The sequence below is a fragment of the Heteronotia binoei genome, chromosome 11 (assembly GCF_032191835.1).
Source record: "Heteronotia binoei isolate CCM8104 ecotype False Entrance Well chromosome 11, APGP_CSIRO_Hbin_v1, whole genome shotgun sequence".
Lineage (NCBI taxonomy): Eukaryota > Metazoa > Chordata > Lepidosauria > Squamata > Gekkonidae > Heteronotia > Heteronotia binoei.
The window spans coordinates 5,354,202-5,377,332 of NC_083233.1; the positions used below are offsets into that span (position 1 = coordinate 5,354,202).

Consider the following 23,131-nt stretch of genomic DNA (forward strand, 5'->3'; position numbering starts at 1 on the left):
GAAATTGTATTTTTAAAAAGTTTTTTTAATAATATCTAAGTGGTGTATTGTAGGAGTGCATTCTAAGCATGTATGGGCTTCTGTGGCCAAAAGGCACCATGTCCTGGTTTCTCCAAAGCTCAGCTATTAAATGAAGATTTACTGCTCTCTTGGGGGCACCCTCCATCCAAAGCCCAGGAAGATGGCTCATCCAGAAAGTTAGCTTCCCGTCACAATTGGCTGGACTATCGAGATGTCTGTCCTGGCTGAATGCCTGTGGGACTCATCCCTCGTGTGCTCAGAGGCGCTGTCCTGTTTGCAGTGGCAATTCTCTTCCCAGGCATGCCTGAAAGGAGGCGACATGGACTGCAGGGCATGATTCCCAGAGACGTCCTTCCGCCAGCAGACGCCCAGCAAGGACTTGAGTTCTGAGCGGAAGCTCTCGTTCAGCCAGCAGTAGATGAAGGGATTGTAGCAGGTGCTGCTCATGGCAAACCAGTGGAAAGTGAAGTAAAGGGCATTGTTGCTGTGGATTGTCTTGCTAGACATGAGAACCAGATAGCAATTGAGGGGGAACCAGCAGACAGCAAAGACCACCACAACCACCACAACCATTTTCAAGGTCATTTTCTTCTTGCGCTGATGGGCGTAGTACTGCTCCATGGTCACATCGCCGATGGCATTCCTCATCCAGAGCTTCTTGGCAACCATGGTGTAAGTGATGGAGATCACCAACAAAGGCAGGATGTACAAAAGGACAAAGGTGGTCAAATCCAGGTACTTCCAAAAAAGGTCAGTTGGAGGTGGGAAGTTTGGGAGACAAGCCATTCGTATTGTTCTGTTTCTGGAAGAGAGGAGAAGCAACATTTCAAAGTAAAAAAAAAAAAGCATGCGAGCTTCTAAAGATAAGAAGACAGGCCAGCCCTCTTCAGCCCTGCAAAGAGGGTCAACTTTTCATGTTTTTTCTATATAGAGAGTCATCTTCCTGCTCCCCCCTCTCTAGGCAGGGGTCCCGAGCATGGTGCCCTCCATCATTTTCCTGGTGCTCACTCTGTACTTTTAGGGTCAGGTGTGGCTTCTGCCCAGCAGAGCTTTTGATTGGCTATGCAGATTGAAAGGTGTCCTATTAAACAGAGCTCCTGTCTGAAAGTTGAAGAGTTACTCTTGGACTCAATACATACCTTGCTCCTTGTCAAATAGGGATGCCAGCCTCCAGGTGGGGCCTGGGGATCCCCTGGAATTGCATCAAAGCACAGAGGTCAGTTCTCCTGAATAAAATGGATACTTTGGAGGGTGGATTCTACGGCATTGTACCTCACAGAGGTCCCTGTCCTCCCCAGGCTCCACCCTCAATTCTCCAGAAGTTTCCTAACCTGGATCTGGCCACCCTCTGTCCCCATTCCCCTTTGGTGACTGGGAGGAGCTGGCAACCCTACTCCTTGACATTGTGTGGTTGGCTCCACCTCCTATGGTAGCCATTTTGTGGCCACACCCACCCACCATCTGTGTCAGAATTCCAAAGGTGCCCACAGGCTCAAAAAGGCTGCGGACCTCTGGGTTGACAAGAAGAAAAGGAGAGGGCATAGGGGGATCTCTTGAAGAGCTGTGTAACAGATGGAATGTGAGAAGATGTGGCTTGCCATGCACGGATAAGAGCAACTATGCCTGCTGAAATCTCCCTTTTTTGCCTTGAATCTCCACAAGAAAGGCAGATAATAAATGATGTAAAAATGCCATTAAATTTGCAGAAGCCTCTGTGTTGTGCCATTGGTTGCCCTTTCTCTGCCTTCCTCTTCAAAAACAGAGAACAAGGGTGATGTCATGGCTGCATCGTTTATCTTGATTTCAGTAAGATTTTGGATAAGGTTCCACATACTATTCTTGTTGACAAGTTGGTAAAATGTGGTTTGGATCCTGTTACCATTAGGAGGATCTGTAACTGGTTGACAGGTCACACCGAAAGAGTGTTTGTGAATGGTTCCTCGTCCTCTCGGAGAGGAGTGACATGTGGAGTGTCTCAGGGATCTGTCCTGGGGCCTGTTTTATTCAACATCTTTATAAGCAATTTGGATGAAGGAATAGAGGGAATGCTTATTAATTTTGCAGATGATACTAAATTGGGAGAGGTCACAAATATGGTAGAAGATGGAGACAGGATACAAGATGATCTTGACAGGCTGGAAAACTCATCTCAGAGAATTTACCCCTTTTAAAGTTAAAAGTGGTTGTGTTGGTCTTTTGGGGCAACTCCCTATTTATACAAATGGTGAAATCAATAACATTACGGTCACTGCTCCCAAGCCGTGCAATCACTTTTACATCTCTCACCAGGTCTTGGGCATTACTTAGGACCAAATCTATGATCACCCCACCCCTGGTAGGTTCTGTGACCATCTGCTCCATAGCACAGTCATTGAGAGCGTCTAGAAACTCAATCTCTTACTCTCGACCAGAACACATATTGACCCAATCAATCTGTGGGTAGTTAAAAATCACCTATTATGACACAGTTTTTACGTTTTAATCATTCCATCATATTATAATCGTCATCTTTTGATTCGGTGGGCGATAACAAACTGCCATAGTTAAATTTCCTTTTGGGCCCTCTATTTTGAACCAAAGCATTTCTAGAAGGGAATCTAATTCTCTGAACTCAGTCTTCCTGGACTGTATACGCTCTCTGACATACAGAGGCACCCCACCTCCAACCCTTCCCTCCCTATCCTTCTGATATAACTTATATCTAGGAATCACCGTGTCCCACTGATTCTCCTCATTCCACCAAGTTTCTGAAATTCCCACCATGTCTATGTTTTCCCCCCAATACTAAACATTCCAACTTCCCAATTTTACTTCAAACACTTCTAGCATTTGTATACAAACATCTAAAATTTCTCAGGCAAATTAGGCCCGCAACCTTCCTCCTGCTGTCTCGAGACTTTGGCAGACAGTCCATACTGTTTGTCACCATCTCTGGACAACTCTGATCCATTACCTGGTAGAAAAGTAACAGCTAACCCTTCATCTCTTTGAGATGAGTCTTCCCAAACCAGAGACATTTCATCTCCTGTCAGCTTTCCCCCAAGATTTAGTTTAAAAACTGCTCTGCCACCTTTTTGATTTTAAGCGCCAGCAGCCTGGTTCCATCTGGGGACAAGTGGAGACCGTCTCTTTTGTACAGCTCCCGCTTGTTCCAGAAAGCATCCCAGTGCCTAACAAACTTAAACCCTTCCTCCTTACACCATCGTCTCATCCACACGTTAAAACTTCTAATTTGTGCCTGTTTCTCTCCAGCCCTGCACGTGGAACAGGTAGCACTTCTGAGAAGGCTACCTTGGAGGTCCTGGCCTTCCTACCTAGCAGCCTAAATTTTTCCTCCAGGACCTCACGACTGCATTTCTCCACATCATTGGTGGCAGTAATTGGCCCCACCATAATTGGTGCCAGTATTAGGCAGATCATGAGAAGGAGGGCAGGAGGGGTTGCATCAGTGCTTAGTTCTTATGGCCCCTTCTTACACATCCCGGGAAATGCTGATTGCCACTTTGGAGTCAGTCAGCAGTTTTTCTTCAGGCCAGTTTGGCCAGGAGTCCTGGAGGCTCCCTGCCCCCCAACATCTTCTGGGGATGGGGCATGAGTTGCTGGGGGTGTGAGGGGAGGTATTGTGCAGGGGGTTGGACTAGATGACCCTGGAGGTCCCTTCCAGCTCTTTGATTCTATGATTCCCAGATCCAAATGAAACCATAACTACTTTTATTGAACACATACTCTAATGCTTACACCAAAGAGATGAGATATTTAATGGCACATATTAACACAGCAGTGAGAACTGCTTGTGCAGAAGTGGAAGCACCAGGGACTACCAGAAAGCAAGAACTGATTGGGAAAGTATTGGAGACAGCCGAGATGGACTATCTCTCTTCATTACTTGGTGGCAAATCTAAAGTGGAAGCAAGAAAACATTGGGAGCCATTATATACTTGGTTGGACATATCTGGCTGAATTTCTGAGCGATACTAGCTGATGGGAATTCCTATTTTTTATGATTGTATATACTGAGAGTAGGATCCAATTCAGACAAGTATAAAAATGAACTTACAATATTCATATAATATGGTTTATTTTAACTGTATCTTGAATTTACTGAAATATTTCATGGCCTTTTTATTTCTGATGGTATATTGATATGCAGAATGTAATATCTTGTTTATGTATTTTCTATTTCTATTCTATTCCTACTCCCCTGCCCTTTCTTCTAATGGAAATTTAATAACACTCTACATTTGATTTTGTGATTCCTCTTACCCGTTAGGATACCATATCAGCTTCTGGTAGATTGCGTGGGGCAGAGAGAAGCAGCTGGCCATCACCCAGATGATGAGGATGCAAACACCTCCTTTCACGACGGACATGCGAGGCTTCAGGGGGTGCATGATAACCTAAGAAGTCACAGAGTTAATAGAGCTTTCACTCTGGGTTTGCAAAAATTCCTTCAAAAGGGAGTCACCTTAGAACCTAATCCCACAAGCATATATTTTGGATCGATGTCTTATAGAGGTCATTAACCAAGGAGGGCTGTTTTCACCTTGGTTCTATTGAATATGCCACTCAGACTCCAGAAGTATTCCTACTAAGAACGGTTGGGGGGAGGTGGAGGCAATGCCACCCCCTTGTTTACATGCTATGTCAGAGATCCCCAACGTGGGGTCCTCTTTTCTGATGCCCCCCAATTCTTTTTAGGAAGTGGGTGGGGTAGGGTTGCCAAGTCCAATTCAAGAAATATCTGGGGACTTTGGGGGTGGAGCCAGGAGACTTTGGGGGTGGAGCCAGGAGACATTAGGGGTGGAACCAAGATCAAGTCTGTGACAAGCATAATTGAACTCCAAAGGGAGTTCTGGCCATCACATTTAAAGGGACAGCACACCTTTTCAATTCCTTCCTTCCATAGGAAATAATGGATAGAGGCACCTTCTTTTGGGGCTCATAGAATTGGACCCCCTGGTCCAATCTTTTTGAAACCTGGGGGGTACTTTGGGGAGTGGCACTAGATGCTATACTGAAAATGTGGTGCCTCTACCCCAAACAACAGCCCCCCAGAGCCCCAGATACCCACGGATCAATTCTCCATGATTTTCTATGGGAATAAATCTCCATAGGGAATAACAGCAGACATTTCCCTCCCCTACCCCCGCTTTTTGACGACCCTGAAGCAGGAGGAGGGCCTCCAAACCGGGGGATCCCCTGCCCCTACCTGGGGATTGGCAACCCTAGGGTGGGGTAGGATTTCAACCTCCAGGTAGCAGCTGGAGTTTTCTTGGGGTTACAACTGGTCTACAGGCAACAGAGATCAGTTCCCCTGGAGAAAATGGCTGCTTTGAAAGGTGGATTCTACGGCATTCTGCCCCACTGAAATCCCTCCCCTCAAACCCCACCCCCTCAGGCTCTACCCCCAACATCTCTAGGTATTTCCCAGGCTGGAGCTGGGAACCCTAGATAGGGCTTTTGGCCAGCAAGCCTTCTGATTGGCCAATGGAGAACTGAGTGGCTGAGCAGATTTTTTAAAATGTTTCTTTGGCAGCAGCTGCCCCCACAGCACAAGGATCCTCATGCTGTGACTGAAGGGAAGCTGTGGCAGCCATCTTGTGGCTGGCTTCTCCCGTGGCAGCCATTTTGTTGCTGCAGCCATCTTGCCTTGTCGGAATTCCAAATGTGCCTGTAGGCTCAAAAGGTTTGGGGACCCCTGCCCTCTGCAGACATGTCCAGCATTCCCCAGATCCAGTGGAACCACAGACACACCCCATAAAGGCCCACACACCGTCCAGCTGATCAATGGCGGCTGGCTCTTTGACAGGCAGCAGTCTCCAGGGGAGCAGTGGGGGTGGGAGATTACTCAGAAGGTCCTTTTGGTCCCTCACAAGCTTTGCTGTGCTATTACAGGGATTCTGGGAAGAGGGAGGTCATTTGGCCTGGCCCACGCCTGGCTTGCGGGAGGCAGCCAAAGAAGAAAAACCAGCTCTGGCTCCCACCTCAGAAGGGAGAAGGTTAAAAGGAAAGGAGGAGGGATCATGCCCCCTCCACTCCTCCTCATCTAAGGCAAAGTTAAGACATAGTGAGATAACAGTAAACCATTAAAGAGCAAGGATAACAATACCAGCAATATCAATAGCGGTTAGGGTTGCCAAGTCCAATTTAAGAAATATCTGGGGACTTTGGGGGTGGAGCCAGGAGACTTTGGGGGTGGAGCCATGATCAAGGCTGTGACAAGCATCATTGAACTCCAAATGGAGTTCTGGTCATCACATTTAAAGGGACGGCACACCTTTTCAATGCCTTCCTTCCATAGGAAATAATGGATAGGGGCACCTTCTTTTGGGGCTCATAAAATTGGACCCCATGGTCCAATCTTTTTGAAACTTGGGGGGTATTTTGGGGAGAGGCACCAGATGCTATACCGAAAATTTGGTGCCTCTACCTTAAAAAATAGCCCCCCCCCAGAGCCCCAGATACCCGCGGATCAATTCTCCATTATTTTCTATGGGAATAAATCTCCATAGGGAATAACAGAGTTCCCAGCAGACATTCCCCTCCCCTCCCCCCGCTTTTTGATGACCCTAAAGCGGGGGGGGGGGTTCCAAACCGGGGGATCCCCTGCCCCCACCTGGGGATTGGCAACCCTAATAGCAGTAAGGCACCAAAGGGTCTTGTTCCTGACAGAAAGCAACTTCCACTTGTATGGAGAAAAGCATTTGAAAGAAATGCATTGCCTGAGAGCCTGAATCCCATTAGAAGAAATTTTGCCAATACATGTATAATATGGTGGGTTCAATGCATTGAGGAGGTGATATTAGATACAGCATAGTGGGTGGCTGCACTCAAAGACTGGCTAACTGGGCCCACAGGGCCAACTGTAGACAACTCAGGGTTCCTGCGCAGGCACGTGATTGGGTCATTCAAGCCAGCAGGGCCCGTGATTGGAGCAGGGCAGTCTGGATTTGGATCCTCCTGCCCATTGTTCCCAAGGCCCCAAGCTCAGTCCTTCCGGCTCCAGTGAGCCAGGCAGGAACACGCATCACAGTCTTCACTTTGGTCTGCATACATAACACCATGTAAACTGCTCAATGCACACAGGTGTTTCTAATTACAGAAGAGGTATCTTTTCAGTACATCACCTGAGCTAATGTTGTGCCTTTGCGGCAGAGTGATTCATACCTGGTGGCGGTCCAGAGCGATCGCTGCAAGGGTCAACACTGACACATGGACAGAGCAGTACTGGACAAACCGGCTGATGTGGCACATCAGTTTCCCAAAAATCCAGGTACTGCTGACAAATCGCACCTAGGAGGGAAGATCAGGTGGTGCGTGAGACTGTACCCACCAGGAAATAAAACAAGGAACTTTATATCCGTGTGCATATATGAGAACAATAATAGTGTTAACCCTTCAGTTCATTTTGAACGGCATGAATTGCTGGGTACCAGAGCTGAACTAGATTTGTGCAATTCTCCCCCCCCCTTTTAATTTTAGTTTCCTTTCCTTTCTGAAATGCTTGTGTCATTCATTCTTGCATTTATTCGTTTTAGCTTTCCCCTTTGGTTTCAATGGAAAATACTACTAGACCATACTTTGTTTTCCCATCTAGAGTGGGGAATTATCGCTGTCTTCCAGGCATCCATGGTGGGAAAGCATGGCATCTGCCTTGGTCCCCTCTCCTACTCTGGAGTGCCACCTGGCACCCTGAGCGAGTGGGGCAAGCACATTGTTTGGCTGCCCCCCCCCCCCACTGTTTAAGGCAAGTGTAACATTTGTCTCCATGCCCACCCAGCTTTGTAGCCCTGCCTGGCTTTTGGGCAAAAAAGACATTGGCCTTTGCCCTCTTGTAGCATGTGGTGCTTCCTGGCATGTGAGAAGGAGTAAACAAAATGGCCGCCTGCCCCTCTGATTTCGCCAGCGGCCGGGGGGGGGGGGGGAGGAGTTGAGGGAAATCATCAGTCCACCTGTGAGTTGCAGAGAAGAGAAGAGTTCTGGCGAGCAAGAACTGATGTGCTCAAAAGCCACAGTCTGTGGAAGAACAAAGTTTAAAATCAATGGCACCTTTAAGCTGGCATGAGCTTCTGCATACCTGCACACTTCTTCAGAAGTGTGGAGACAAAGACCTCTCAGGAAGAACTGCTGCTGCTTCAAGTCTGTCTTGACACTAGATCCCAGCTAACTGTCTCCTTCAGAGCCTGAACTTTCCGAACCAAACAGCTGGGATACCAAAATACCCCCCCCCCTTTGTTTGCGTTATAAGAGTGACAATAGCACAAAGCAGACTTTCCCCTCATTCTCCTCTCAGCCCAGATCCCCCCCCCCCCCGTTCCTCCTGCAGGCTGTTCCTGAGGGTCCCCTGAGGATAGCGTGGATGGAAGTGGGCGGGAACAGGCAGGGAAGTTCGGATATGGTTGCCAACTCTGAGTGGGGAAATTCCTGGAGATTTTGGAAATGGAACCGTGGGGTTTGGGGAGGGCAGAGAGCTCAGCAGGTACGTAGTTCCACCTTCCAAAGCAGCCATTTCTTCCAGGGGAACCAACCTCTGATGTCTGCAGATCAGCTGCAATTTGATTTCCAGGCCCCACCTGAAGGATGGCAGCCTGGCGATGGAGGTGCTTCCCATTAGTGGGAAATGACTTCTGGATCCAACCCATTGCGCCTGTGCTTTGATTAATGAGGGGATTGATGCCAACCCCTCTCTGATGCATCTGCTGGCAGCACCCCCACCTGAGGTTAATGTGGGCTGCTCCAAACCATCACTGCCTCCAAAGCTCATCCAGTGACATCAGGCCAGTCCCACCCTCTCAGCCTAGCCTACCTCTCAGGGTTGTTGTGAGCACAAAATGGAAGAGAGGAGAAGCTGCTTGGGAATATACCTAAGTGGCTTTGGGGAGAAAGGTCAGATATAAAGGAAGTAAATAAGTAATTTTTCACGCAGTCCTAAAAATAACATGTGTGAAAATGATATTTACAGTCATCTAAGCCTGTTGCCTTCCATTGACTTAGAAGGGTGTAAGTTGAGCGCCATTAAAGTACAAAAGTAAAGTACATTTTGGCAAAAAACCCCTAACTTTAAGCATACATGGATGGAGTCTCAACAGCCAGTGATTGAGCCGTGATTGTCAGTTAAAGGTCAAACCACAAGTTACATTTTCTGATTTGGCTTGGGATTGTGGCAGGCATGCAGGGAGAATGTGTTAGCAGTCAGTTTCCCCCCAAAGCTGGGTAGTTGGCACCCAGAGAGAATGCAAGCCCAGGCACCCTCCTTCATATAAAGCCTTTCCAGGTACACACTTTGAATCTGACTGCCTGGAAACGACCCCACAAGAAATGCCAAGCAGAAAGCCAGCCTGGGAAAAACTACCTGGAAGGAACTGAATGGCAGACAAGGCTCTCCCACCTAAAGGCAATGCATATGTTATAACAATGGATTTCTCAGGAAAACAAGGCCCCGCTTTCCTCCCCGCTGCTGGCTTCCCTCTTGGCTCCTCCCTCCCTGTTAGCATATCCACAGCCCCTGGAAGCCTGAGGCACATCAGCTGCCTTCTGCTAGCTCCAGGAGGGCTATCCAGGCTGAATACCCTGAGGCATTGCTTTAGGGGCAAGCCTGTCATATTGTCTGAAGATACATTTCTCCTGGTCAGCTGCAGTGCTGCAGCTGGAGCCCTCTGCTCACGACCTGAGTTTGATCCAGGCAGGCAGCTCCAGGTTGACTCAGCCTCCCATCCTTCCGAGGTCGGGAAAATGAGTACCCGACTAGGGAAGGCAGTGGCAAACCACCCTGCGTAAAAAGCCTGCCGTGAAAACGTAATGAAATGACGTCACCCCAGAGTTGGAAACGATGTCATGGGTGCTGGGGATCCTGCAGAGGAAGTGGAGCCTGCAGAAGAAACTGTGCCCCTGCTACCTGCACCAGTGCCCCTGCCTCCTGCTGGAGAAGATCCCAGCCCCCCTGCCTCGCCCTCTCGGGTGGCGTGTGTGCGTGACTGCCTCCGTCAGGACCTCAGGGATCGGAGGAGGGCGGCACGTTCACAAGCAAGACACTCCCTGAGCCCTGAGTTTTGAGAGGATTCTGGCCCTTCTAAGAGAAAGGATGCTTGAGTTGTAACAGGATCCTGGCTGCCTCTCTGAGCCAGCAATTAGCCCAAATGGGCAACAGACAGCAGAGGGCTATATAGCTGTAGCTTTGGGAGGAGGCTTTGTGGAAGCAACTAGTCATCTCCTTGACGTTCTAGCATCCTCTCTGGCTTGACTTTGGTTTCTGGACCTCGGATCTGTGATACTTGTACAGTGATTCGGATTTGGCGCCTCGGACCCTCCTGCTTACTGGCTATAGACCTCGGACTGCCCCTGGACTTTGCCTGACCCGGCCCCAGCCGTGACAAACGACTGGTGCTTGCAGAGGGGACTACCTTTTTTTACATTTTCCCGAAAAACATTTAAACCCAGCTTCGGTATGTGCACTGTCTTCTTGATGTCGGCTTCTAGTTGGGCCAAGCGCTGGTCACTTCTCTCTCCACAGGCCTCTCCTCAAGGCTGGTAAATACAGCCTATCCGGAAAACCACTATTTCCCTTCTTCAACCTTTACTTCCTTGGTTAGTTCTCATTTGTATGTTCATAGTGTGTCTTGTGCATATATGCTTTTACCCTTTATTATATTTTCAATAAAAATGCTATCAGTTGAATATCTGTCTGGTTTATTTGAGAGTTCTGGGGGAAGGACTTCCATATTTATATACAAAGGTGGAGATTCCCGTGTTACCTGTCTCTACTAGCTAATTTCCCAACAATCCTTTAATTAATTAAGGTAACAAATAGCCCCCTGCCTCCCCCACATACACCATTTCCTGAGGTGAAATGGCCCTGTAGGCTCACCACTCCAGAAGGGGGGAAAGACTCCCCTCAGGGCCTGTTCTGCTCAAGAAAAAGGCACAAAGGAGAGGAAGGAGCCTTTTCCCTCCCCTCCCACAGTCCTGAGCCACATGGGGCCCCTGTGGACTTTAAAAATGCCTTTCATGACAGCTGCTGTGGGCTGCAGGGAAGGGGAGGCAGGCTGGACCTGAGTGGTCAAAAATCCTACCAGGTAGTTTGGCCCTCAGGGTGCAGCAGCCACAGCAAAAGAGGGACTCTCAGGGGACAGGTTGTAGCAAGATGGCTGGTATACTAATAGAAAAGAGAAGGAGTCCACTAGCACCTTCAAATTTGTAAAGAAGTGAGCCGTGACTCATGAAAGCTCACACCCTGCCACATTTGTCTTTAGTATTTAAGGTTCTACTGGACCAGGATTGTCAATCCTCAGTTGGGGGCAGGGGATCCCCTGGTTTGGAGGACCTCTCCCCACTTAGGGTTCTCAGAAAGCAGGAGTGGGGGAAGGAAATGTCTGTGATCTGTGGGTATCTGGGGCTCGGGGGAGGCTGTTCTTGGAGGTAGAGGCACCAAACTTTCAGCATAGCATCCAGTGCCTCTCCTCAGACCACACCCCAATTTTCAAAAAGATTGGACCAGGGGGTCCAATTCTGAAAGACCCAGAAGAAGTGCCTCTATCCGTCATTATTTCCAAATGGAGGAAAGACATTTAAAAGTTATGCGGTCCCTTTACATGTGGTGGCCAGACCACCCTTTGGAGTTCAATATGCTTGTCACACCCCTGCTCCTGGCTCCACCCCCAAAGTCCCCAGATATTTCTTGAGTTGGACCTGGCAACCCCAGCTGGCAGAGATCAGCTTCCCTGGAGAAAATGACTGCCCTGAAGCCTCTATGGCATTGTACCTTGCTGAGGCCCCTCCCTTCCCCAAGCCCCATCCTGTCCTGGAAAGGAAAGGTCCCCTGTGCAAGCACCAGTCGTTTCCGACTCTGGGCTGACGTGGCTTTCACAACGTTTTCACGGCAGACTTTTTTTTTTTATGAGGTGGTTTGCCATTGCCTTCCCCAGTCATCTACACTTTCCCCCCAGCAAGCTGGGTACTCATTTTACCGGCCTCGGAAGGATGGAAGGCTGAGTCAACCTGGAGCTGGCTACTGAACCAGCTTCCGCTGGGATCGAACTCAGGTCATGAGCAGAGGGCTCCGACTGCAGTACTGCAGCATTACCACTCTGCGCCACGGGGCTCTATGATCCTGTCCTGGATTCACCCCCAAATTCTCCAGGTATTTTCCAACACAGAGCTGGCAACCCTATACCGAACTCTCTTTTCTAATGCTGCAGACAGACTAATGTGCCTACTCATCTTGGCATACTAATGCCCGAGCATCAATCTGTAATGCAGCCACATTTAGACCACTGTATTCAGTTCTGGTCACCATGTCTCAAAAAGGATATTATAGTGCTGGAAAGCAGGCAGAGCAGGGCAACCAAAGTGATGAAGGTTTTGGAGCACCTTCTGTGAGGACAGGGCTTCAGGCTTTTCAGTTTAGAAAATGCATAGTTCTCTCTCTGTGTGTGTGTGTGTGTGTGTGTGTGTGTGAGACCAAGATTTATAAAGTTATACCTGGAGTGGAGAAAGCAGAGATAGAGAACTTTCACTCTCTCCTATAACACAGGCACTAGAACTCACCCAAAGAAATTGATGGGCAAAAGATTCAGGGCAGGCGAAAGGAAGATGCATAAGTGAGCTCAGTGGATGTGGGAGCCCCGGGCCTTCTCAAAGCCTCTGTGTATGTAAAGTGCTGTCAAGCCGCAGCTGGCTTATGGCAACCTCAGCAAGGGCTTTCAAGGCAAGCAAGAAGCAGAAATCATTTGCCCTGACTGGGGAAGGGAATGGCAAACCACCCCATTAAAAGTGAAAACGTCGTGATGTGACATCACCCCAGAGTCAGAAACGACTGGTGCTTGCACAGGGGACTACCTTTACCTTCCCCCCCCCCCCCGCCTCTGCAGAGTCTTCCTTGGTGGTCTCCCATCCAAGAACTAGCCAGGGCTGACCCTGCTGAGCTTCCAAGATTTGGACCAATTTTGCATGAGGGCTTGTTCCAGGTGGAGAGCCCTTTTGCGCCAGGGCTTCTCTCCATTTTCGCATAAGCTGCCGTGGAGGTGCGAGCCGGTGTGCCACTTTTCCGCAGCAAGCAGAAACCGCTCGTCAGAGGATCTCACTTGCTGTGGAATAGCAGCGCGCCAGCTTGCAGCTCCGGGGTAGCTTATGCGAAAATCGAGAGAAGCCCGGGGAGCAAAAGGGCTCTCCACCCAGAACAAGCTTAGTGCAAAATCAGTCAGTGAAATTTGGCTATGCCATGTCACTTTCCCTCTGCTCAAAGACTTTAGGGAATATTTATTTTATCACTATATATGAAGACGGACTTCCAGTCCTGGCACCGAAGCTCTGGCCCTCTCTCCCCTGAGAAACCCCTCTGTCCCCTTCTGCTGCCCTCTTCTGCCAGAGGGTGAAGACTTCTTTCCTTCCTTTGGTGTTTCCCCAATGATCCCTCATTCCCAACCAATGTTCTGCATGGATATTAAACCCATTTTTAATGTATTTTAACTCTTTTAAATTGTTTTTAACATTTATTTCTAAATGATGTGTGTTTGGGAAGGGTCTGGTTTTAATTGTTTTATAATATGATTGTTATCATGTGTGTTTTAAACGATTAGCCGCCTTGTTGGCCTTTGTAGGGGCATAAAAGTGGGATACAAATTTTGCAAGTCAATACATTTCAAAATATAAATCTTCCTCTCCCCTCAAAGTTTCATTTTCACACTCAGTTCTTCTACCACCACATATTTTATCACTTAGCATCTTCCCAAATAGTAACATTTTCAGAACTGTGTTACTCTGCCTTAGCCAAGCCTGACAGAAATGGCGTTTCCCCCACCCCACTTCCAGAAAGCACAGTTGGCAAATATGTTCTAACATTAAGTACAAGAACATACCAACTGTCTCTATGATAAGAAAATAAGAGCTGTGCCCAAAGTTCTACTTTAAAAATTCCCAAAGCTGCTGCCAATGCTGCGTCTGAGCTCCCGAACATATGAAGTACTAATAAGTAACAGAAGGCATGTGCAGAGTGCCTTTTCATCACCGTTGGGTAGAGAAAGACATGGCTGAGTGGAAGAGTAGGCACTCTGGATACCCGTTCACAGGCTGAGTTCCACGCATCTCCATTTCAAAGATCTCAAGCTAGGAAAGTGCCCCCACCCCCCGCTGTCAAGCATTGTATATTTACTATAGTATCCAGATCATAGAATTGTTACTAACCCTGAACTAAACTTAGGCACATCAAAGTAGCAACCCCCACCTTTCTTCTTTCGCTTTTACTAAGAGATGGCAAGAATATCCTCTTTGAAGATAAGACCTCTTGGGACTTGTTCTCAGGCTCAGCCAGGCCTGAACCCAGGATGTGCTAGTCGCAATATAGATAAGGAGCTCAGCGTGTGAATTTCACACGTGAATGTAGAATTGTTTATAGAACCTTTGATGTGCCATTTTAAAGCATGTATTCTAGTGTTACAGAGTATCAGTTCCAATCCCCAGCTTGAATCAGTCACATGGATTATCAATAAACCAAACTTTGTTTCAAAATTCAAGGACTGGTTATTTTGAGATCTCATGCTTGACATTTTGGAACTGATCCTTTATTAAGAGTTCGTCTGACCTTGCAACTTTTAAGCCGGATGGCTTTAAGAGCACCGGATAACAGAGAACCTACTGATCTGTTTGAAGGAGTAGAGGTGCGGACCCCCCCGGCACATCGTTGGGACTCGGAGAGTCAGGGGGCGTGGATCCCCTCTGCACATACAACAATTGTTCATCACCCCTCAGAAGTGGGAACCGTGCACCTCTACAGCACTAATGGATGAAGTGCCAGCATGCCACGAAATCATCCTGTCGAGACCGGCGCAAGGGGGCAAAGGTGGTGGGAACCCTGAAGAAAAACAGGAAGATTGCCCTATAAGAGATGAGGATGAGCAGGGTGGACCCCGACCAGAGGACAGCCGTCCAGCTGAGTCCGAGTCAGAGGAGGAAGATGGGGGCAACCCGAAGGATCCAGACATCCTGGAGACCGTGAGAGGGGAAATGACTACTATGGCGCGGGAACTACGGGACAAAATCCAAGCTAATGCCACCTTTGTGGCGCAAGAGATGCAGAGGCAGATCGATCAGCTGCTGATATGCAACCCAGGGAGGGCCCCGTTGGCTCCACCAGTTGCACCAGCACCACAGGTACCACCAAACATGCCGGCACCCCAAGTGCCCCCAGTGGTACCTGGGCAACCAGTAGGCCCCGCATCCCCGCAGGGACCCCCGGCCCCTTGAGACTACGGGAGGGGCCAAGAACTCGACGCCACCTTTGACGGCGACCCAGAGGAGATAGAATATTTCACCATTCAAGCCAATAGTTACATGCACTATTGGGGGAACACGTTCCCTGATGAATTCAGCCTAGTGGACTACCTCGGTTCAAAGCTGAAAGGTGCAGCAAGAAGATGGTACATAAGCCTGTACGAGACGAGGGGCCCTGAGTTCGACACCATGGCCAGGTTCCTGCAGGCACTACTGACTCAGTATGAAGATCCCCTCCAGGACACCCGGGCCATCACAGCCTTGTGCAAGATGCAACAAGGGGCGAAATCCGTGCGTATGCGGCCGATTTCAGGGCCCACTCGACCAAAGTGCGAGGTTGGAGTGAGATGATGAAGATTGAAGAATTCCAGAGAGGGCTAAACGCGAGTCTGCTGGACCAAGCCCTGCAGCAAGCCCGCCCTACCACCCTAGTGGGATGGGTACAGCTGGCAGGTGAAGTGGAGACTAATATGAAATGAGTGGCCCTCCAACGCCAACTGCAGCAAGGGGGAAAGGGGGGACGTGAGGCTCGGTTGGGGGCTAAGACAGACGGGAAGAGGAGTGTGGGGACACCCAGAAGTCCAGTGCGCAAATGCTTTTGATGTGGTGACCCAAACCACTTAGTGGCTAATTGCCTGGAGAAACCTCAAGCCCCTCCCCTTACTCTGAAGCCAACTGCGGTGGGACCAAAGAAGACTTTGACCAGACCCAAGGAGTCGGTTTGAGGAAGCACCACAACGTCGACGGTACTAGACGAGGATACTATAATTTTGGACGACTCCAGTGAGGGGTCTTGGGGAACAGAGCCGGCGGAAAACGAGAGCAACCTGCACTGAGGGGTGCCGGGAGGCAGGTCATGGATCTAACGGCACCGCTGCGGGTGAGAGTAACTGGATCTTTATTTTTGTACCATTGACATTGCTAAATCAAAAGCTTAAACGCTTTATCCATGCCCGAGCCCTAATTGACTCAGGGTGCACGAGGGAGATTATCACCCCCAAATTAGTGGACGCTTTGGGGCTGGTGCAGAAGCCTTTGCCTCACCTGATCCAATTCGAACAAATGGACGGGAGCCTTGTGTAGAAGAGGCTCAGGGAGTACCGGTGGGGATAGAAGACCATTGGGACATAGAAATGTTCGTGATCGCCCCCTCATCCTCCTTTGACATAGTATTGGGGGTCGGGTGGCTAGCTAAGTACCAACCGGATATACAATGGGGAGACCAAACAATAGACTTCACCGACAGAAGGTGCAGACACCATCACTGGTTGGGGGCCTGGGGGCCTAATCCTCCCCCGAGGAACGAAAAGATGTACGTGTTGGTAGAAGAAGTCCAATCCATCCCCAGAGAGTACAGAGACTTGCGCAGAGTGTTCAGCGAGGAGGAGGTGAATGAGCTTCCCCCGCATCGAAGCACTTACTGCGCGATCGAACTAATCCCCGGCCAGGAGCTGCCTAAAGCCAAACTATACTCCATGGGGTGGGCTGAGAAGGCAGAACTAAGAAAGTTCATAGACAAAAACCTCAAAAGAGGCTTTATCCGGCCGGCCACCAACCCGCATGCTACGCTGGTGCTTTTTCAGAAAAAGGATGGGAGCCTTAGGCTTTGCACTGATTTTCGTGGGATAAATGGGAACTCAACGTCCAACGTGTATCCCATTCCCCTGATCAAAGATCTCCTGAGTACAGTGTCCGAGGGATCCATTTTCATGAAACTGGACCTGAGGGACGCGTACTTTAGAGTACGGATCAAAGAGGGGGATGAATGGAAGACCGCGTTCAACACTCCGATGGGGCAGTTCGAGTACCTCGTGATGCCTTTTGGATTGCAGGGGGCTCCGGGAGTGTTTATGAACTTCATCAATGAGGTCCTGAGAGAACAAGGGGGTAGTGGTGTACCTCGATGACATCATTATCTACTTCAAAGACATGGCTTCCCATGTGCAGTTAGTGAGGAAGGTGCTCTCCACCTTGTACGAGCACAAGTTGTTTGCTAAACTGTCCAAGTGTGAATTCCATCAAACCGAGCTTGATTATCTGGGATTCAGAGTTTCCAGGAAGGGACTTGCCATGGACCCTGCTAAGATACAGGCAGTATTAGATTGGGCACCCCCGAGGACACATAGACAGCTACAATCCTTTCTCGGGTTCGCAATTTTTATAGGGCTTTCATTCAGGGGTTCGCCCAGGTGATGTTACCCCTGATGGACTTGCTTAAGACTAAAGGGAAGGGGCCGGAGGCGAAAAAACTGGGGGCGAAACTGGCATGGACCCCCGCCTGCCAAAAAGCATTTGAGAAACTTCAACCATTGTTCACAAGTGAACCAGTATTAAACCATCCCGATGAACTTAAGCCCTTCGTGGTTCAATGCGACGCCTCCAATGTAGCTGTAGGAGCCATACTAATGCAAAAGGACTCTGAAGGGAGATTGCGACCATGTGTTTACATCTCTAAAAAATTCTCACCAGAGCAGCGCAACTGGTCGGTGTGGGATAAAGAGGCGTTTGCAGTGACTTTTGCATTAAAAACATGGCGGTCCTGGCTGGAGGGAGCAAGGGTACCATTTGAAATCTGGACTGACCATAAGAACTTAGAAGCACTGACTGGTCGGAGGAAATGAACCGAAAAGCAGATCCGGTGGGCGGGGTTCTTTGCGAAGTTCGACTTCACCCTGAGACACATACCCGGGACAAAAAATTTCTTGGCTGACGCGCTGTCCAGACTGCCCCAACATGAGAGTCAGAGGGAGGAAGTGGTGGACTCCATCATCCCTCCCAGCATAGTGGCCAGCGCCGTGACCACCCGGTCGGGGAAGAAAAGAGGAACACCAGAGCCATGGGGGGGCAATAGACTAATAGAAGAAACAGAACGAGAGGGCAAGAAAAAGCCAGAAGGATTAACTAAAGGGACAGGGGGGTTTTGGTACCACGATGGGAAACTTTATGTTCCAAAAACACTGAGGCAGGAAATATTACAACACTGTCACTGTAATAAGCTATCTGGCCACTTTGGATACGTAAAGACGTTACATCTGGTCAATAGGCAATTTTGGCAGCCTTAAATGAAAAAAGACATTTCAGAGTTTGTGACCACTTGCCCAGTGTGCATAATGGCAAAAAGACGAGGCGGAACCCCCCCCCCCCCCCCCCCGGTTTCCTTCAACCCACTCAAACTGCAGAGCGCCCATGGTCCGTGGTATCTATGGACTTTATAGTGGAACTGCCTGCTTCTCACCTTTAAGACCAACAAAGTTTTATTGAGAATGTGAGCTTTTGTGTACTAGAAGCACACTTCATCAGACAATGAAATGGGGTACAGTGAGCAGTGCTATATACAGCTTGTGGGTAGGGTTAAGCATGCAAAACGTTACAAAGTTAGAATCCAATGGCAAAATAGTGAAATTAACAAACTGAAAGAATAACATTGTTAGGGTTTGTAGAATCTTTCGGGATCAAGTGCCGTGTTCTGCTGGAGAAAGTTTTCCTTCCAGACGTTTTGTTCTCAGCTGCGGGGAACATCCTCAGTGGCATTGCAGCCGGAGCAGGCGCTCAGAACTTCTTGGCTGCTGTGCATTGAGTGGGGCCAGGGCTGCTGGAGAGCTGCTATTTGTAGGCTGGAGGGGGTGTGATGAAAGGGCAATTGTTTTGTGGATGTGCCCATTGTTTGGTGGGGCTTCCTGGAAGGGTAGTGATAAGGAAACTGGCTGTTGAATGTGACCATTGTTCTGTGTTAATTGCTGGGAAGGTTGGAAGGGGTTTGAAGCTTCCCAGCAATTAACACAGAACAATGGTCACATTCAATAGCCAGTTTCCTTATCACTACCCTTCCAGGAAGCCCCACCAAACAATGGGCACATCCACAAAACAATTGCCCTTTCATCACACCCCCTCCAGCCTACAAATAGCAGCTCTCCAGCAGCCCTGGCCCCACTCAATGCACAGCAGCCAAGAAGGTCTGAGCGCTTGCTCCGGCTGCAATGCCACTGAGGATGTTCCCCGCAGCTGAGAACGAAACGTCTGGAAGGAAAACTTTCTCCAGTAGAACACGGCACTTGATCCCGAAAGATTCTACAAACCCTAATGATGTTACTAGCCATGAAAACCTGAATTCTTTGAAAGAATAACAATTTGGTCTGGATAGTATAAGTCATGTGGAAAAACAGCAAAAGCTCATAAGCATGTTGGAATTGGAGAATGATGGTGAGAATGAGAATGACAGTAAATGCAGAGCCTGCTAACTCCAACTTTGTTCTCTTGCTTCAGACCAACCCAGCTGCCCTCCTGGATCTATCTACAGGTTCTTTTTTTAGTCTTCAAGGTGCAGCAGGTCTCCTGTTTTCTATTGCTTCAGACAGGCTAATGCGACTCCCCATTTTGATCTATCTCTACGCTTCTATTCTTGCTTCACTGGCTGTGTCCTGGCATCCCAACACACATGCTGGATAATGCATTTTCAAAGCACTTTGATTTATCATTTGCAAATGGCTTTTCCTGTTTCTCTCAGAAAATCCACTTGCAAACGATCGCTGAAGTGCCTTGAAAGTGCCTTATCCAGCAGGTGTAAAAGCATCAAGCTCTTGCTTATCTGTCAAAGAAGAAAGGAAAACATTGATTGGTCCTTCCCCACCCTTCCCCCTTTATCCCCCAATGTGCCGAAGACCAGCCCAAACATGTTGATCTGCTGATACTGCAGAAAGCAGGCCAGGCCTGGGCTTGGAGGAGGGAGAGGGTGCCCTCCATGGTGGAAGACGCGTCCCAGTCGCTTACCAGGGTGAAAGGGGCATTGAGGATAGTGATCATGATGTCGGCTACAGCCAAGTTGACGATGAAGAGGCTGGTGGCCGAGTGCATCCGCTTGTTCTTGATCACCACATGGCACACGACCAGGTTGCCAAAGAGCGAGATGCAGATGATGACGGAGTAGGCCACGATCAGCAGGGCCTTCACCAGCTGGCTCTGGGACTCTCCTTCATAGCGGGGGCCACTCTCAAAGTCGCCCATGTTGTCCACATCCAGATCCTCAGGGAAAAAGGACGACCCGTTGCGGAATGCAAAGAGGGTGGCCAAGAAGTCAGTCCCATTGTGTCCCTCTGCCCAGTGGAAAGGTTTGGCAGGGTACTGTGAGGGCACCCACAGGCGCCTCTTCAAGGCTTCCAGAATACCACCTGGCAATGGCTGTGTGCCCAGGAAGGAAACCTTTCCACTTTCCATGCGGGCCAAGTCAGAAGCACTTGAGTTTCCCTGGGGGACAACTGAGTTCTGTCCTTTGCACTCAGTGCCTTGCATCCCCCTGCTGGTGCCTTCCCCCAGCTGTGCTCCAGTCTCCCATGCTCTGCTCTGCTCTGCTCTCAGCCCCCTTCCCTTCTGCCGGCTTTCCTTCCTTCCCCACAGAAGTCTTTCAAAGCGCACCAACCTCGTTCACATTGGGTTTCTCGCTCCCGCTTTCTTGGCCTCTCCAGCTACTCAAAGGCATCCAGCAAGGATGGATTCAAGATCTGCCCCTGGTTTTGTTTCCAGCATCCATCTCTTCTCCTGCCTTGGAGAGTCACCTCCAACTCTGCCTGAGGCACAGCCGGCTGGATGCTCTGCTGGCAGCTTCGAAGGAGAGAGGCGCTTTGCCTCCAGCGCCTCTTGCAGCCTCTGAGAGAACAGGAAAGAGATGCCAGCCAGACAAGGGGACGCTTGCTCCTCTCGCTTCTCTCCCAGCTCGACTGATGGAGCCCCTTCAGCAGCCGCCCCTTCTTCTGTTCTGCCAGCGTCCACACAGAGAAGGAGGCATCCTGCTCTCTGAATCCGGAGTCTGCTGCTGATCTGATTGCTGTCTTTAAGTGGGGGGGAGGAGGGGAAGTCTGAAATAAATAGAGGAGAGGTCATAAGAAGGGCCGAGGGCTGAAGGACTCCCGTCCATTTTCTATGCCAGTTTTTTCTCTCTGCTAAATCTTTGGCACTCTGTTGTGTTTTCCCTGGCAAAAGCCATCCCGTCACCTAAAGGTTAGCATTGCCAAATCTGGGTTGGGAATGTCCTGGTTATATTGGGGGGTAGGGTGGAGCCTGGGGGAGCTTGGATTCAGGGAGGGGAGGGATCTAAGTGCAGTAGGACACCATGGAGCCCAGCCTCCACCAAAGCCATTTTCTCCTGTGGAATTGATCTCTGCCATCTGGAGATCAGGTATAATTCTGGGAGGTCACAAGGCCCCACCTGGAGGTTGGCTACCCAGCGTTTCACACAGGGAACTGAAGCTGAAAGAAAGGCTGGTGTCTTGGCCAAGGTCTTCAGTGAGTCCAGAACCCTGGGCTTCCATGGGTAGCTTTAAAAGGGGACTGGACAGATTCATGGAGGAGATTTGGTCCATCAGTGGCTACTAGCCATGGTGACTGAGGGGAACCTCCATGTTCAGAGATAGACAACACTGAATTCCATGGCAGGAGGGAACATCAGGGGAAGGACTCGGCCTCCATGCCCAGTTGCTGGCCCTTCAGAGGAACTGGCTGGCCACTGTGTGAGGCAGGAGGCTGGACTAGATGGACCATATGGTTGATCTTTATAATATGGAGAACAGCAGCAAGACTGTACCCCCCCCCCCCAAGAAGCTGGCTTGAGCTTTAGGTGGAGGCTGAGAATCCTATGCCTGGTGCTTCTTCACTTCAGTGTCCTGCAGACAATTCTGTGCCTCATGAGCGATCTAAAGAAACGGCAGTCTGAGTTTGAAATGATACGCAGTTACATAAAATAAAACATCCCCTCCCTCCCGCAAAAAACAAAACAAAAACCTAACCACCCAGAAAACAGCCTGGAAATAATGACAAAATCCAACAAAAAATAATATAATTCTGAACGGAGAAACATTATCAGCTAATACAAAGCAAGAATGGATGGGTTTTTAACCTGTCCCTAAAAACTGAACAACAATGTTGCAAGGTAGTCCTCTCTGGCAAGTCCTCTTTGACCCCAGTGCTGGAAAATCCCGCCCACTCATCTGGGTCATGGCAACCAGTGCAGAGGAGAAGGCCTGGAGAGAGAGAGGCCCTCACTGTAAGCCCCGCCGCACCCTCAGGACCAGATCTACATGTTTTTTGAGGAGGGGGCAAAATTAAAAAATGACGCCCCCTTATGGCCCATTCTGTCTTATGGTCCCACTGAATACAATGGATTCCATACCCAATTTGGCGCCCCCCCCTCCATCAGTGCCAGGGGAAGCACCCCCCCTCTGCCCCCCCCTCCCGATCTGCCCCTGGGCACCCCTCAGACATCATGCAGCTGCACCGGCTACAAAACGTACTGAACTGAGTTGCCAGCTCTGGGTTGGGAAATTCTGGGAGATTTGGGGGTGGGGCCTGCGGAGGTCACAGTTTGGGGAGGGGCCTCAGCAGGGCATAATGCCACAGAGTCCACCCTCCAAAGCAGCCATTTTCTTCAGGGGAGCTGATCTCTGTTGTCAGTTGTAATTCCAGGAGATCTCTAAGCCCCACCTGGAGGCTGGTAACCCTAGCATCAAAGTACTTCTAGCGGGCTGGGGGAGAGCCAGGTATTGTTTAGGATGAAATGAATTTCATTTGTCTTTCCAAAATTCTCTTTGCTCCCATTAAGGCTCCCAAGATGTTTCACTGTGTGCTGTGGCTGGGGCGGGGGGGGGGAGGTATTTGTGAGTTTTCTGCATTGTTCAGGGGATTGGACTAGATGACCCTGGAGGTCCCTTCCCACTCTCTGATTCTAAATTCCTCCCATCCCAACCCACAGAAAAACGCAGCTGCAGGGGGTTGCTGATGCTGAGCAGAGAGCTGGACTCCTGGTCCATGCTGGGGGCCATCTTGGAAGACCAAGGAAACTCTCTGCAAGTGAAGGAGC

At 49.4% G+C, this 23,131-nt stretch overlaps 1 protein-coding gene across 1 annotated transcript; it reads right to left on the minus strand.

The window, feature by feature from the left end:
* Window positions 1-158: 158 nt before the first annotated feature.
* LOC132578931 (G-protein coupled receptor 83-like) lies at window positions 159-20,496 on the minus strand. The gene is made up of 4 exons (XM_060249099.1): window positions 20,053-20,496; window positions 7,189-7,314; window positions 4,285-4,418; window positions 159-823 (listed from the first exon to the last, which is right to left on the minus strand). Exons 1-4 carry the CDS (start codon window positions 20,494-20,496, stop codon window positions 199-201), a joined length of 1,329 nt encoding a protein of 442 aa, XP_060105082.1. The 3' UTR covers window positions 159-198.
* Window positions 20,497-23,131: the final 2,635 nt, after the last annotated feature.

Coding starts and splice junctions, on each gene's coding strand:
- LOC132578931 (XM_060249099.1), bottom strand. CDS start 20,496: ATGGAAAGTGGAAAGGTTTCCTTCCTGGGCACACAGCCATTGCCAGGT. Junction 7,315..20,052: donor TCAATGCCCCTTTCACCCTG/GTAAGCGACTGG, acceptor CTTCCCTCCTAG/GTGCGATTTGTCAGCAGTAC. Junction 4,419..7,188: donor TCGCTCTGGACCGCCACCAG/GTATGAATCACT, acceptor GTGACTTCTTAG/GTTATCATGCACCCCCTGAA.